Source organism: Drosophila tropicalis, unplaced genomic scaffold (genome assembly GCF_018151085.1).
Source record: "Drosophila tropicalis isolate 14030-0801.00 unplaced genomic scaffold, ASM1815108v1 contig_527, whole genome shotgun sequence".
NCBI classification, from domain to species: Eukaryota; Metazoa; Arthropoda; class Insecta; order Diptera; family Drosophilidae; genus Drosophila; species Drosophila tropicalis.
Genome location: NW_027172999.1, coordinates 352,949 through 366,971, shown reverse-complemented (window position 1 = coordinate 366,971; position 14,023 = coordinate 352,949). Strand labels below are relative to the sequence as shown.

The window sequence follows — 14,023 nt, the reverse complement described above, 5'->3', positions numbered from 1 at the left end:
GTCCCACAAGAGACACCAACCACCGCAGTGTAAAAACTGCCAGGAATACAACCACACCTCTAACAACTGCAATCTCAGGTCAGTGTGTGTTGGCTGTGGCGAACATCATAAAGATGGCATTTGCACCAAGGACAGAAACAATGTCGCTCTAAGACTATGCAGTAACTGTGGAGGGAACCACACGGCCAACTACTGAGGATGTCCTGTCTTCAAGGATATTAAATCTCACCTAAACGGGCGCAAAACCCCCCGGCTGGACCAAAAATCACCGTTAACGCCTCTAATTGGTATTCTGGTATTCTTCGCCAAGGCTGTTAGATCATCTAACATGCCTGCTACATACAGTTCTAGTGTATCCTTCGCTAGTGTGCTCCGAACTGGACAGACGGAGCCCGCAAAAGAGACCCCGTCACTCCACCATCTACAGAATCCGCAACCTAGCGCACCAGAGCTTGGCCACCAAATTCCAAGTGGCTTAGAGGCTCTTTTGATCTCACTGAATCAAAACATGACCACTTTTATGACGTTCATGCAAAACTGTATGCACGAACTGATGCGGAATGCTAACGGCATATCCAAGCACAAAAATGAACTGCAACTATTCCTAGACTCAAGTGAAATCGACGTTTTGCTGATTTCGGAAACACATTTAACATCAAAAAATAATTTTCAAATACCAAAATATACCTTCTATGCAACAAACCATCCAGACGGAAAAGCTCATGGCGGGACTGGTATCCTAATCAAAAACCGTATAAAAAACTCGTTCCTCAACAGATTTGAAACACAGCACCTACAAGCAACTGCTATAACCGTCCAAACCAGCTGCGGCAACACTACTTTGGCTGCCCTGTACTGCCCACCACGCTTCTCAAGCTCTGAAAAGGAATTTACCGATTTCTTTAACACACTCGGAGATCGCTTTATTGCAGCAGGGGACTATAACGCCAAACATACGCACTGGGGGTCTCGTCTGGTGAATCCTAAAGGCAAGCAGTTGTACAACACAATAGTCAACCCACCCAATAAGATGGATTGCGTCTCACCGGGTAGGCCTACTTATTGGCCCACAGATCCACGGAAAGTTCCTGACTTGATTGATTTCGCAATAACCAAGAGGATTCCGCGTAATCGGATCACTGCGGACACACTGCTAGATTTAACCTCCGATCACTCTCCAGTGCTATTCACACTATTAACAAGACCTCAAGTACTTGATCGCCCATATAGGCTTACAAACAATAAAACAAATTGGCTTAAATTTAAAATGTACATGAGTGCCCACATTGACAGTTCGCCGAAACTGGATGCTGCAGAGGACATTGACATGTGCGTCTCTGCACTTAAGTCGATTATGGAAGCTGCAGCTAGAGTGTCTACTCCACATGCCCCTACTTACACTAAACCTGTTGACAGGCCTGTACTTCCCCCTTCGAGCACATTAATGGATAGTGAGTACTCGAAACTCCAATCGGATGAGGTCACAGCAGTTATTAAAAACCACATAAAGCCGAACAAAGCCCCTGGCCATGACCTAATCACACTGAAAATGATTCTGGAACTCCCTATCATTGCTATACAATACATCTGCAAACTGTTCAACGCTATAATAAGAATTGGCTACTTCCCAAGCACATGGAAATGGTCCACTATCATCATGATTCCTAAAGTGGGAAAGGACAAAACCCAGCCATCATCCTATAGGCCAATTAGTTTGCTGTCATGTCTTTCAAAGCTTTTTGAAAAGGCCCTGCAGATCCGACTAAACTCATTTCTGGCATCGGAGAACACAATCCCTTCACACCAGTTCGGCTTCCGCGAAAAACATGGTACAATTGAACAAGTCAATCGCATAACATCCGAAATACGAACAGCATTCGAACTAAAAGAATACTGTGCGGCTGGAGGGTCTGATGTTCAAAATCCGGCTAAAACTGCCACAGTACACCCACAAACTCATGGATTCTTATCTTTACAATAGGCAATTCGCTGTAAAATGTAATGGCTCCGTCTCGGCTGATTTTGAAATCAATGCTGGTGTACCGCAAGGCAGTGTACTCGGCCCATTGCTCTACCTACTGTACACTGCAGACTTACCAACGAGTTTAGGACTTACAACGTCCACTTTTGCCGATGACACGGCAATCCTCAGCAGATCCAAATGCCCAATACAAGCCTCTGCAAAATTAGAGGAACACCTCAAGGTGGTAGAGGAATGGCTAGCAACCTGGCGTATCCGGGTCAACGAGCAGAAATGCAAACATGTTACATTTACGCTTAACAGAAAAAACTGTCCAGCTCTAATGCTAAACAAGGTACCAATTCCTCAAGCCGTGGATGTCACTTACCTTGGCATCCATCTAGACAGAAGACTAACTTGGCGCAGGCACATCGAAGCAAAAAAGTCACAGCTTAAACTGAAAGCGAGTAGCTTACATTGGATCATCAATGCTCGGTCCCCTCCACGTCTGGAGTATAAAGTCCTCCTATACAACTCCGTACTGAAACCCATCTGGACTTACGGAGCCGTACTATGGGGAAATGCAAGTACCAGCAATGTCGATATTATACAAAGAGCGCAGTCGAAGATTTTAAGATCAATCACGGGGTCCCCGTGGTATATACGGAACGACAACATTCAAAATAATCTAAATATACCTAGCGTAAAATCTGAAATAGGTAGTCAACAACTAAAGTATTCTGCGAAACTGGATGCACACCCAAATGTTCTTGCCAATTCCCTTACGCGAAATAATAATAGAACTCGTTCTAAAAGAAATGACAGACCAACCCAATAACAAGTGATTCGGGCCGCCTGCAATATCCCCAGGATTTATCTTAAGTACTAGATTAAGAAAAACATCTCAAACTTGTTGTTAGGCTCTAATTTAAGAGTAGATTCAACAAATATATATTAAAACTTAAAAAAAAAAAAAAAAAAAAAAAATGGTATCCGTCGCAAGAACAAACTTTGTGGGAAAAATAGAACTGCAACCAAATATGCAATGCATTAAACTACCACACAATTTTTGCACTGTTGTTCAGGATAAAAATGAATTGATTCAGAGTATTTTCCCGGATATACAGAATAGCATTATGAATGGCTTAGTCAACGGGTGATTTTGGCAGCCAAAAACGTTGATCTTGACGAAATTAACTTCCAGATATAACAGTTGTTACCAGGCGATCTGATGTCTTTTAAATCAATCGATACTGTTGTTGATGAAAATGAAAGTGTAAATTTTCCGATTGATTAGATTTGGAAAATCCATGTTTTTCTCATGGGCAACTATGTATATGTTGCGTGTTCACATGTTGGGAAACCGTCGAATCTATTTGTGTTATCTAAAGACAGGTTAACCAAAAACATTGTGCACTGATTGGTGTTAAATTAAATTGAAATTGCAAGTATTTATAATTATAAATAAATTACATCTACACTAGAAATTACTAGAAAATTATTTATATGGCAAAACAACGTTTGCCGGGTTTTCTAGTTTAATATATTTGTTATTGACTGTGCCGAATTTGATAAGGATCGGGTGATTAAATCATATAGCTCCCATAGGAACGATCGGTGGAAAACAGTGACTTTGATCAATATCTTCATTATTTCCTATGATTGTAGGCCAATTTTTCGCAAACATAAGCCTTTTTTAGATAAAACGTTCTTCCACATTGATGGCTAATAGGTAAGGAAAGAGTTACCAAAAAAGTTGCAAGGGTATACAAACTTTGACGCGATCGAAGTTAGCCCCGGCCCTCTGGTTTTTAATTAATAAAAGAATTGGATTTATAACTGGCGCAGTCGGTAGGATAAAACGAAATAGTTAAGTGCGTGCAAAACTTTGTGTATAAGCGACCGTTACGGATATCAAATCTAAGGTTGCGTAATAAACAAAACTTTTTTGTATCATTAAATAAATAAATTTGCGAAACTTGTGTCGATATCAAATCTAAGGTTGGCACGTAATTAAGACTTTTTGTGCTAAAAAACAAGTAAAGGAGCTGTAAGCAACTAAAGCCCAAAGCCCTCGAAAAAAAAATAATAAGGAGCTAAATATATTCTAATCCAAGATGAACTATGGAACTATCAGAAACACATCTGAACCTGGCACTTACCATGCTTAGACAGTTGCCCAATTTCGATGGTAACGAAATCTTATTCATCAGCGAATATAAGGTGAAGTTCCGGCTTTTGACAATGACCCTATGTCATCACATGTACAGCAGCTGATATCGTTTATGAATCCGACTTAAGACAGTATCCCACCTACTAACACGATATCTGTTGTAGTTTCCGAACCGTCCGGGCAAACATCCGTTCCCAGAAATATTGCCAATAAAGTAGTTACAAGAGCACTTCGTCCCTAACTCTGGCCTATCAAAATGTGCGCGGACTGAAGTCTAAACTCTCTAGACTCTATGTAGATAGTTTAGGTTTTGACTTTCATATTCTTGCCTTTACTGAAACTTGGCTGAAGCCTGATATTGCCGATGCTTCAATTTTTACCTCAAAATATTTAACATACAGACATGATCGGACTATCCGTAATGGTGGTGGTGTTTTGATCGCTTTTGATTCAGCGTTCTCGTCTGAAAATGTCAAGTCTTCCACTCAGCAGATTGAATTTGAATTGAATTGAATAATCTGCCTATATTACTTGTTCGTATATTCCACCACAGTCCGACTTGGCATTATACTTTCACCATTTGGAAGCTATTCAACTTATTTCCTCATATCTCTCTGACAAAGACTTGCTGGATGTAACCATTGACCCTCGTTTTGGGGTTATGTCTCAATATAATAATTCAATGCCTCAAACCCGATGTTTTCGCAAGACAAACTTTACTAAACTTAAAAAACTTTTCTTAACTAATGATTGGTCATATCTGTATACTTGCACGGATATGGAGTCTGCCATTTCTGTCTTCTATAACACTCTTGAGTCGTTCTTGGATGTTTGTGTCCCGCGTGTGATCGTCTGATAGACCTTCTTGGTTCTCACGTGAGTTATGTAACTTAAGGAGCTTAAAATTAAGATGCTATAAAAGATTTAAAAAATCCCGTAAAGCATCGGATTTTTCCCATTATGTAGTTGCTCGAACAAATTTTATGGTGCTGAATTCACAATGCTATATGGATTATCTTCAGCGATGTAAATTTAAGTTTTCTCGTGATCCCAAGCAATTTTATAACTTTGTCAATGTAAAACGTAAGACATCAGTGCAACCGTCGCCTCCAATTATAGGGGCATTTCTAAATTGTCTGCCATACCCAAGGCATTTGAGAAAATAGTTACACCTCAATTGCATCATTTTTGTGGCTCAATTAAAAAACGTAGATCGACAGCTACTAACTTATTAGAATTTACATCTTACTCTATCAAAGGATTAAAGGCTGCGTGCAAACTGACGTCATTTATACTGACTTCAGCAAGGCCTTTGACTCTGCTAATCATACTCTGCTTTTATATAAATTGAACGCACATGGCTTCGCCAGCCTTTTACTAGATTGAATTTTTCAATACCTTTCTAAACGTACACAAAAGGTCCTCTTTAAGTCTTAATTTTCTAAGACCATCCATGTGACCTCTGGAGTACCTCAGGGTAGTCATTTGGGTCCATTGCTATTCACTCTTTTTATTTTTTTCTTTTACTCTTTTATTATTCCATTGGTAGTGACACATTCTCGTGTGCTTATGTACGCGGATGATGTTAAGCTTTACCTTAGTTTTGGAGATATATCGTCTTTTTGCCTGCTTCAATCCGATCATTATCTTCAGAGTTGGTATGAAACCAACGTATTAAGCCTCAACGGCTCTAAATGAGAAGTTATGTCTTCTTATAGATGCACTCCATATTTAGCAACTTATTATCTCAATTCCTTAGAGCGGTTAGATATTTTAAATGACTTGGGTGTTCTTATGGACCATAAATTAACGTTTAAACCTCATATTTCTGCTACAGTTAGTAAAGCTATGAATGTTCTTATGTTTGTGAAACGATGGCCAAAAGAGTTTGCCGTACACAACCAAAATTCTGTATACTTCATTAATCCGTCCTATCTTAGAGCACGGATCCTGCATATGGTCACCTCAATATGAGACGCACCATAGTATAATTGAATCTGTGCAAAAGCGATTTCTGCTTTTAGCTGTTTGCGATCTAAATTGGGATCGCAATGTCAATTTGCCATCATACTCCAGTAGGCTTCTTTTAATCAATCTTCCTTCTTTAATTAATCGTAGAGTAATGCTTGGTGCTATCTTTATTCACAAACTTTTAATTGGTAAAGTAGAGTCTCCTGAGCCATTGAACCAGTTAAACCTATCTGTACCCCGTAGACCTACTAGAAATATTATTCCTCTATCCTTAAAACACTGTACTTCCAACTATTCCCTGCATGAACCTTTTCGAGTCCTATGTTCTGATTACAATCTTCTGTATCCCGTAATCAGATCAGAAGCCTATCTTTCCCCTTGTGAAAACCACTATTTAAGCACATTAAGCTCGTAATTAGCTGTAGTTAATCATATTTTAATTGTTTGTCCGTTTTTTTTGTATTTGTCCACGCGATCGATATACGGCTGCGTCTCACGGTCGGTCGGGCGGGAGGTGGATATCTCTCTGCTTGGACTCGCGCGAAACAGGCTATGTCTTGATGTCGTATTGTACCTACTTCGCATTGTACGCGTCAACGTCCAGACAATATATAAGTGAGACAAAGCTTGACATCGTCAGCATACATAAGCACACGCGAATGAACAATGACTGATGGAAGATCGTTAATGAAAAATTGTGTATTAAGCATCATAAACTTTGAAGTCTGTATACAGAGCGTAATCTGATGAACGACGTGTTTTTTTAAACTTTTTATAATATCGAGTCTTCACATTTTTCAAATTGGATAACTCTTGTTAACAGGTTTGTGGTTAGAGATCTACGTTTCACAAACCCATGTTGGGATGGCGAAATAATAGAGCTTCCAAAATGTTTCAATTGCGAAGTTATAATTTTCTCAAAAGCTTTCGAAATAGCGGACAATTTTGAAATACCCCCATAGTTAGTGGCTTCGGACTTTTTGCTTTTTTATGCAGAGGAATGATATACGACTCTTTCCATATAGATGGAAAAGAGGAAGATTCGACAGACAATAAAAACAATTTGGTAAATATTTACTATAGCTACTCGGGCCCAAAACGCGCTTAAACTACATAGATTTGGTATCAGGTCGGTCAAACAGCGCGCCAAATAAAAAATAGCGTTTGACAACACTGAAATCTAACTTTACCCGAGTAGCTGTAGTGAATATTTACCAACAATTTTAAAATGGGTTTACATAATGCGTTTGCATAGAATCTGAGTACACATCCAGGTTCACTACGAAGTGAACTTTCATCAATTACTGGATTAAAAATACAATTAGCCTTTTTTAAATGATAAGGATACGGACTTGCTTGATATTCCGTTGAGGAATAAGTTGTTTTGAAAAAACTCGCAAACATATCGGCAATTGCCTGATCAGTGCTAGAGTTTTCATTTTGAAGGGACAAAAATGATGGGCGCGCAGAGGTCATTTAGAATTAACAAAATTATATAATTGTTAAGGGTCAGAAGAAAACTGAAGCTTACACCGCTGAAGATAATTCTTATAACATTGTGTATTAAGCATCATAAACTTTGAAGTCTGTATACAGAGCGTAATCTGATGAACGACGTGTTTTTTTAAACTTTTTATAATATCGATTTTTCAAATTGGATAACTCTCAAGAGAACCAGGGAGGTTTATTAAGCCGCTTCAGCCTACCAACAGGCACACAATTATCAAAGAGTGAATTCAGAGTATCATAAAAGAAGCGAACAGCTGAGTTCATATCTCTACAATTGTACAGATAAGACCAATCGGTAGTGATAATGTTTTCATTGAGGCTGGCAAAGTCAGTCTTACGAAAGCACCTAGTTAGAGGTGACTCATTTGAACCAAGTAATGGTGAACGCAAGGGCAGATCAATTTTTAAATTTAATGTAGGATGAAATTTGTCTTCGGGAAGAACAAATGGTTCGATCCTAGAAACATCACAATAAGAAGAGTCCAATACAAAATTGAAATAAGTAAGTCGTCTCGCCGACTTAGGCATTTTTACATGCTTTTTACAAGCATATCTTAGTATCTTGCCCACTCAAGCATACAAGCACCCTAGCGCCCCTACTAGCCGAAGGCCAACTCCGGCCTTATTGAAAAACATTTATATACATAACTTGACTACTTTTTGTCCGATTTTGATCAAATTTGGTATTTTGCTAGATATTAGTATCAAATTTAAGTGTGCTAAATTTTGTACATACCAAATATGGTGTCTCTAGCTAGAACAGTTTTTGAGATAAGCGCTTTTTTTTTAAATTGTGGGGGCGGAAAGGGGTGTGGAAATAAACGCGATTACTTTACACACTTCACTAGTCTACATACCAAATTTGGTGGCTCTAGCTTTTACAGTGTACCGAAGGCTGTGCATATTCACAGTTCATATGCTCATCAGCATGATCTGATTTTCATTCAACGCTGACTTTCTTTCAGTGAGTGGAATTGAGTGAGAATTTTACCGTATGAGTAAATGAAGAAAACGTGAATTTTGCAGAGCTCTGCTACAACTATTGACAATTTATTTCTATATCACTTTTGAACGTGAGAAGTGCGCATGTCCAATCCAATCAATTTTTATATATTAATCTAATTTATTTTTTTACATTAAGTTTCACGGCCTTCCCGTGTATAACAGGTTTACCACACAGCGTATTCGTGAGGATGAGTTTCGTATTTTGTGGTGCGTTTTGGGTTTTTTGTTTTATTTATAAATTTGATGGTATATGTGGACTAGTTTTGTTATATGTGTTGTCTTAATGTATTTGGAGTAAATATCTATGTTGGCAGCTTTAGTAAATTGTGTAATCGATTTGTAGTTGGCGATAGGCTCTTGTGCGAGTAATCGTTATATAACGTTGTACTTTGTTAGTGTTGGGATCGTTCGGTTGTTCGTGTGTTTTTTTTTTTTTTGCAATTTAATACAATATGTGAAATATCTTCAGTAATATTGCAAGTGTCACATAAGTTGTTGTCTACGACTTTCATTTTGAATAAAGAGTTTTTTTCAAATGCGGCACCGTTATTTTATACGTTTGAGCGTCTGGGTATGTGGTGTATTTTGACTGACATAATATTAAAGCTAATTTTTATTTTTTTAATGATTACGTTATGGTTCCTGGGGTTTTTAATTGTTTGGATTGCTCTAATGCTATCTGTTAGGAACGATACTCTGCAGAGGTGATTGCAATTAGCGAACTGCACTGCCTTTTCCAAAGCTGTGAGTTCTGCAGTCAATGACGACAATTTTCTATTGCTGTAATAACTTTTTGTGGTGTTTGAGTGAAAGAAAGCACTTCCGGTAAAATTCTTTGAATTGTAATTGTTAATTTTTTCTTTATACAGGTAGGTATCATTGATTCATTTACATCTTTCAGTTTTTAAATGCACCTTTCGCAAAGTTGCCATCTACGAAGATTTTTCGTTTGCGTATGGAAGTTCGCTATGATATTTGGCTCTTTTGATATTTTTGCTTTTGTTACTGTTTACTTTGGGTTGGGTCTAGGACAATAGAAGTTGTTGTTGATTAGTAATTGTTCTAAGATGTTGCCTTTGTTGTTTTGAAGTGTAATTTCCCCATATTTGTGATTTGGCGTTAAGATCTCATCCTATGATTGCTATACCATTAGTGTGGTTTGCCCTCTTTAGAATATCTTTGCAACCTTTCTCAAACAGTACATCGCTTAAACTTTGAGCTGCATAGACGCTAAATACATTTATGTTATGTTTCTGGTTCTAAGTGGACACTGAAATCACTTCTACTTCGCTAACGCAATTATATATATTTTTTTCGATATATGCCTACTCTGCCATATTCATCTGCTCTGTGGTTGCAAATTAAGTTGTAGTTCGGTAAACTACAATTAGCGTAATTTTTAACACAGATTTCACATAAAATTGCTATATCAATGTCGTTGTTTACTTAAAATAGTTCTAGTAGATGCTTATTATTGTTATGCTTTAGGCTCTGTATATTATACTGTAGAATCTTCATATTGTAGCAGGCTATCTCTCCGTCTCTCTCTCTTACCACTCTGGCATATTTCTCAGAGAGCGAATGATTATGAGTTCAGCGAGAGTCATGAGAGAGAGCATGCGTGGCAGTCTAAGGGAAACGGTTGAACAAAGCGGTCGCGTAATTAATTCTAAGATTACCCATTGTGCACCTAATCATTAACAAACGCTATGTATTAAAAAGAGAACATTTATAAAATCATTCAATTAAACTAAAATAATAAATATATATAAAGTTAAATTTTCGGTTACATTTTGTCATATTATTTCTCTTATAATAAGATGCTGAGTGTGAAGCACTAAATAAAGGATTAAGGTATGAATTGAATTAAGTTGATTTATTTTTATAATATATATTTCTCATTTAGAGAAATTTTGTGTTCGTTTAGAGTCGCTTTCCAGCTACTCATTGTCTCAGAAGAGTTTCTTTCATCGTTTGTATATGGAATGTGAGCGTGCAGCTGTTCCGCTGCTAATTTTGTGTCTGCAAAAGTGATAGCAGATTTTTTTTTTGCCATGTTGGAATGGGAAACTATGCTGTATCCTTAGTAATTATCGTATTTTGTCTTTGGAAAAGACCTGGGTACCTAATTTTTACCTCATTTTGGTAGAGATTCTCCACTGTCATACATTTCTGTATGGCAAAGGCTCTCTTGCGAGCTGGGCAGTCGATTGAAGGAGCAGGGTGGTTTTCTTTGCAGTTGATACAGATAATTCGTGTGCAATTTTCTTCTTTATCATGTGATAGTGAGCATTTGTTGCACTTTTCATCTAGCTGTTTGCAGTGCTGCGCAATGTGGATTAATATCCATCCATTGAATCTTCAGAAGCATTGGCTAAATGGGCTTGGACTTTTGAGTATAGGAATGTTATTTCTCTTGGGATTTGAGATCCCTTAAAAACTATTTCAACATAGATGTGGCTAATAGATTGTTATTTTCTTTTCTATTTCTACTGGTGCGCAGATATACTCTTTAAGTTCTTCGTCTGTAAATATTGTAGGGAGCTTTAAGGGATTAATGGGTATTCTGCTTTTACTGCTTGTCTACACACAAATGGTGCATCGTTATTTTTTTATTTTGTCTATTGGTGCTGAGTCATTGATCTTTGAGATTTCCACTTCGTCATTTTCTTATTCTGATTGGATTTCACTGGTGGCAATTTTTCTTTTCTTTGATGCGCGAATTATTTTTGGCTTTTCAAATCCGCTTTTCTCCGAGAGCGGGCTCCCACCCATGGCCCTAGAGGCTATGGTTTTATGGGAAACTTTACCCGTTTTTTTTTATTAAATTTTCCACATGAACACAAAAATAAATTTTGTTTTTTCCTTTTGTGTAAAGAAAATATTTGATATTTTCGCACTACAGTGGAATAATATAAAAGGATTAAATTCAAGGAAGAGTTTTTTTTTTAAGGCACTGTCTTTGTCAGTCTTTTTTGAATTTTATTTCCCAATAAGCGCTTAATCACCACCGTTGCTCACAATGTATGAAACTCGAATGATATTCAAATCTTACATATACAAGGTGGCGCAAAAGAAATCACCCTATTGGAAGATGCCGCCAATGTCAAATCTGTTTTGACGTTTGTGGACTAGACAGATACAGAATACAAGTGAATAAGCCATTTAGCGATACACTCCCCAAGAACGCGAATAATTGTGTCTATTTTATTGCGTAACAATTCGTCCGTGGTGTTGGCGAAGTTCGTCGCCGATTTCCCGGCCTTCCGACACCGACTGCGCAAACACTGCGCCATTTAGCGACTAACCTTGAAAAATATGGGACCACACGAGACTTTGCCAAGAGTGGCCGGCCCCGGAGCGTTCGTTCTGCCGAGAATATCGCCGCTGTAGCCGAGGACGTCGAAATGAGCCCCGAAACATCGACCAGACGACGTACCACGCAATTGGGCCTCAGCCGACGGTCCCTGCAATGAATTTTGGTGAAAGATTTGAACATGTTCCCCTACAAAGTTCAGTCCGTGCATCAGCTGCTGCCTGCTGACCGCCAAACGCCCATTTGTCCGATATCATCTTCTCGACTTATCACAATTAATTCTAAAGGTATAAATAAACATAATCAAAAAACAGAATCGAAGTTTTCCATTTAGAAAAAAAATAAGAGCCAAACAGAATCGAATGACTTCGCTTTCGCCACCTTGTACTTATATGATCCAGGACTATATACATGTTGTTAATTGAAAAAAAGGGTTTGCGATGAGCACGATGCTGGGTTATAGGATCATCTGAACAAAAAAAAACTATTGCTTCTAAAAAGTAAAATATATACGCTGGTAATAACTAAGAGTTTTTTTTTTTTTTGGCACGGATTTAAAGCTTGGGTGTCTGTTTTAGGTCTCGTGGCTCTTTACCGGCAGAGGCTGGGCACAGAAAAGGGTAATTTTTTGGAGTCGACGCATACAAAAATTTGTGTCTCGAGTTTTATGACGGATCGATAGTCCTGATCAACATGACTGATAAATTTTTTACTTAATTATTAATTAACAATTATTTTTTATAAATTTATAATTAGTTAAATAATAGTACTTTTGTTTGCTTATTCAAATTTTAATGTAAAAAACGGATACCATTCATTAATGAGTATATTGACTGAAATTCATTTTATTAATGAGTAATGAAAAAGTAAAAAAAAATAACTGTCGTAAATAAGCAAAAGATCGGTACAAGCATTAAATAAATTGTTTGCATTAAAGGCGATTTATGTTTTTATAGTTTTTTTTAATTTTCGTCGCATAGCAACCGTAGTACCAACAACACAAAATCAAGAAACCATTCCACATTGGTAAAAACCAGATCTATATTGACAGAACATTTTGTTCACTTTATACGATCTGGTGGCGGCTGCAATGCTATATTTTCCACTCTGTATTCTATCTCTTTTCAACCAAAAAAAAAAAAAACTATATTTTAAATAATTACCACTTGAATACCAAATGCGCCCAATTCCCATAATGTGGTCAATGTGTTTTCATCAATTTTCGAATTGTCATCATTGCGAGCGGCATCGTTGACTCCCTTTAAAATGAATTTTAAAGATTTAGAATTGATTTAACTGTGCGAGTAATGGACTATCAACAATGTGTGAATAAAAATTCTCACCAAAAAAAATCGTTCAAATGGATCTATTAGACTGTTGGTAAATTCTTTTTGTTCAGTTGTTAAAACATCAGGATAGGGAAATACATATTTGCACATCAAGGATCCACGAAATATATTGGCCATAAAGGATTCGTTTGGTCTTGGTGATAAATCTTCATTATGATTGTGTTGGATGTTGGTGACAGCAGAAAAACACCTAAGGAATAGTGAAATTGCAGTCATTAATAATTAAAAACCAATTAAAACCAATTATATACAGTGGTGGTCAGCGGTTTAGCCCCCTTTTTTTTTAACTTTGAATTTATTTTTGGGCTCCTAAGAAATTTAATGAAGAAATTTTTTCCGTTATTTGTTGGTTATTGTATTTAGATGATGACACGTAATTATTGTCATGTCAGCTTTCGACGATTATATTATATGTGCGTTTGAACAAACAGCACCTTCAAATAATAAATGTTTTATAAATATCAGACAAAAATTAGATAGATTTGGGCCTTTAACACTGGGCGTTACGACATGCACCTAAATAAATGAAGTCAAGAATTACAAACTAAACCCCAAAATTTCGACTGGCCATAAAACAAATACTGGGGCTAAAACGAAACTTTTTGGTATGCAGTTTATCTTAGATTACGTATATCTACAACTTATTCAAAGAATACAGACATGTGTATATATGTATGTATAATATACATGGATACATAAACATATTCATGTGCACACTTATATTTTATTGCGTACATATT

General features: G+C 37.2%; 1 protein-coding gene and 1 long non-coding RNA gene across 4 annotated transcripts in view; one reads left to right on the top strand and one right to left on the bottom strand.

The window, feature by feature from the left end:
- The window catches only part of Acadvl (Acyl-CoA dehydrogenase very long chain), a 99,114-nt gene that overhangs the window by 71,613 nt on the left and 13,478 nt on the right, over positions 1–14,023 (bottom strand). The window contains exons 2-3 of one of the 3 annotated variants that reach the window (XM_068287394.1): positions 13,278–13,473; positions 13,098–13,193 (exon numbers count right to left, since the gene is read on the bottom strand). In XM_068287394.1, coding sequence (XP_068143495.1) covers positions 13,098–13,193; positions 13,278–13,473 — 292 coding nt within the window. Of the gene's footprint in view, positions 1–4,122; positions 4,228–11,926; positions 12,161–13,097; positions 13,194–13,277; positions 13,474–14,023 lie in introns of those variants that run through there. The other 2 variants (XM_068287395.1, XM_068287396.1) reach the window with 2 other exon arrangements.
- LOC137574978 (uncharacterized) overlaps positions 8,938–14,023 on the top strand; it is a 106,329-nt gene continuing 101,243 nt past the window's right edge. The window contains exon 1 of the long non-coding RNA XR_011032096.1: positions 8,938–9,189. This is a non-coding gene — a long non-coding RNA (uncharacterized lncRNA). The remainder of the gene's footprint in view (positions 9,190–14,023) is intronic.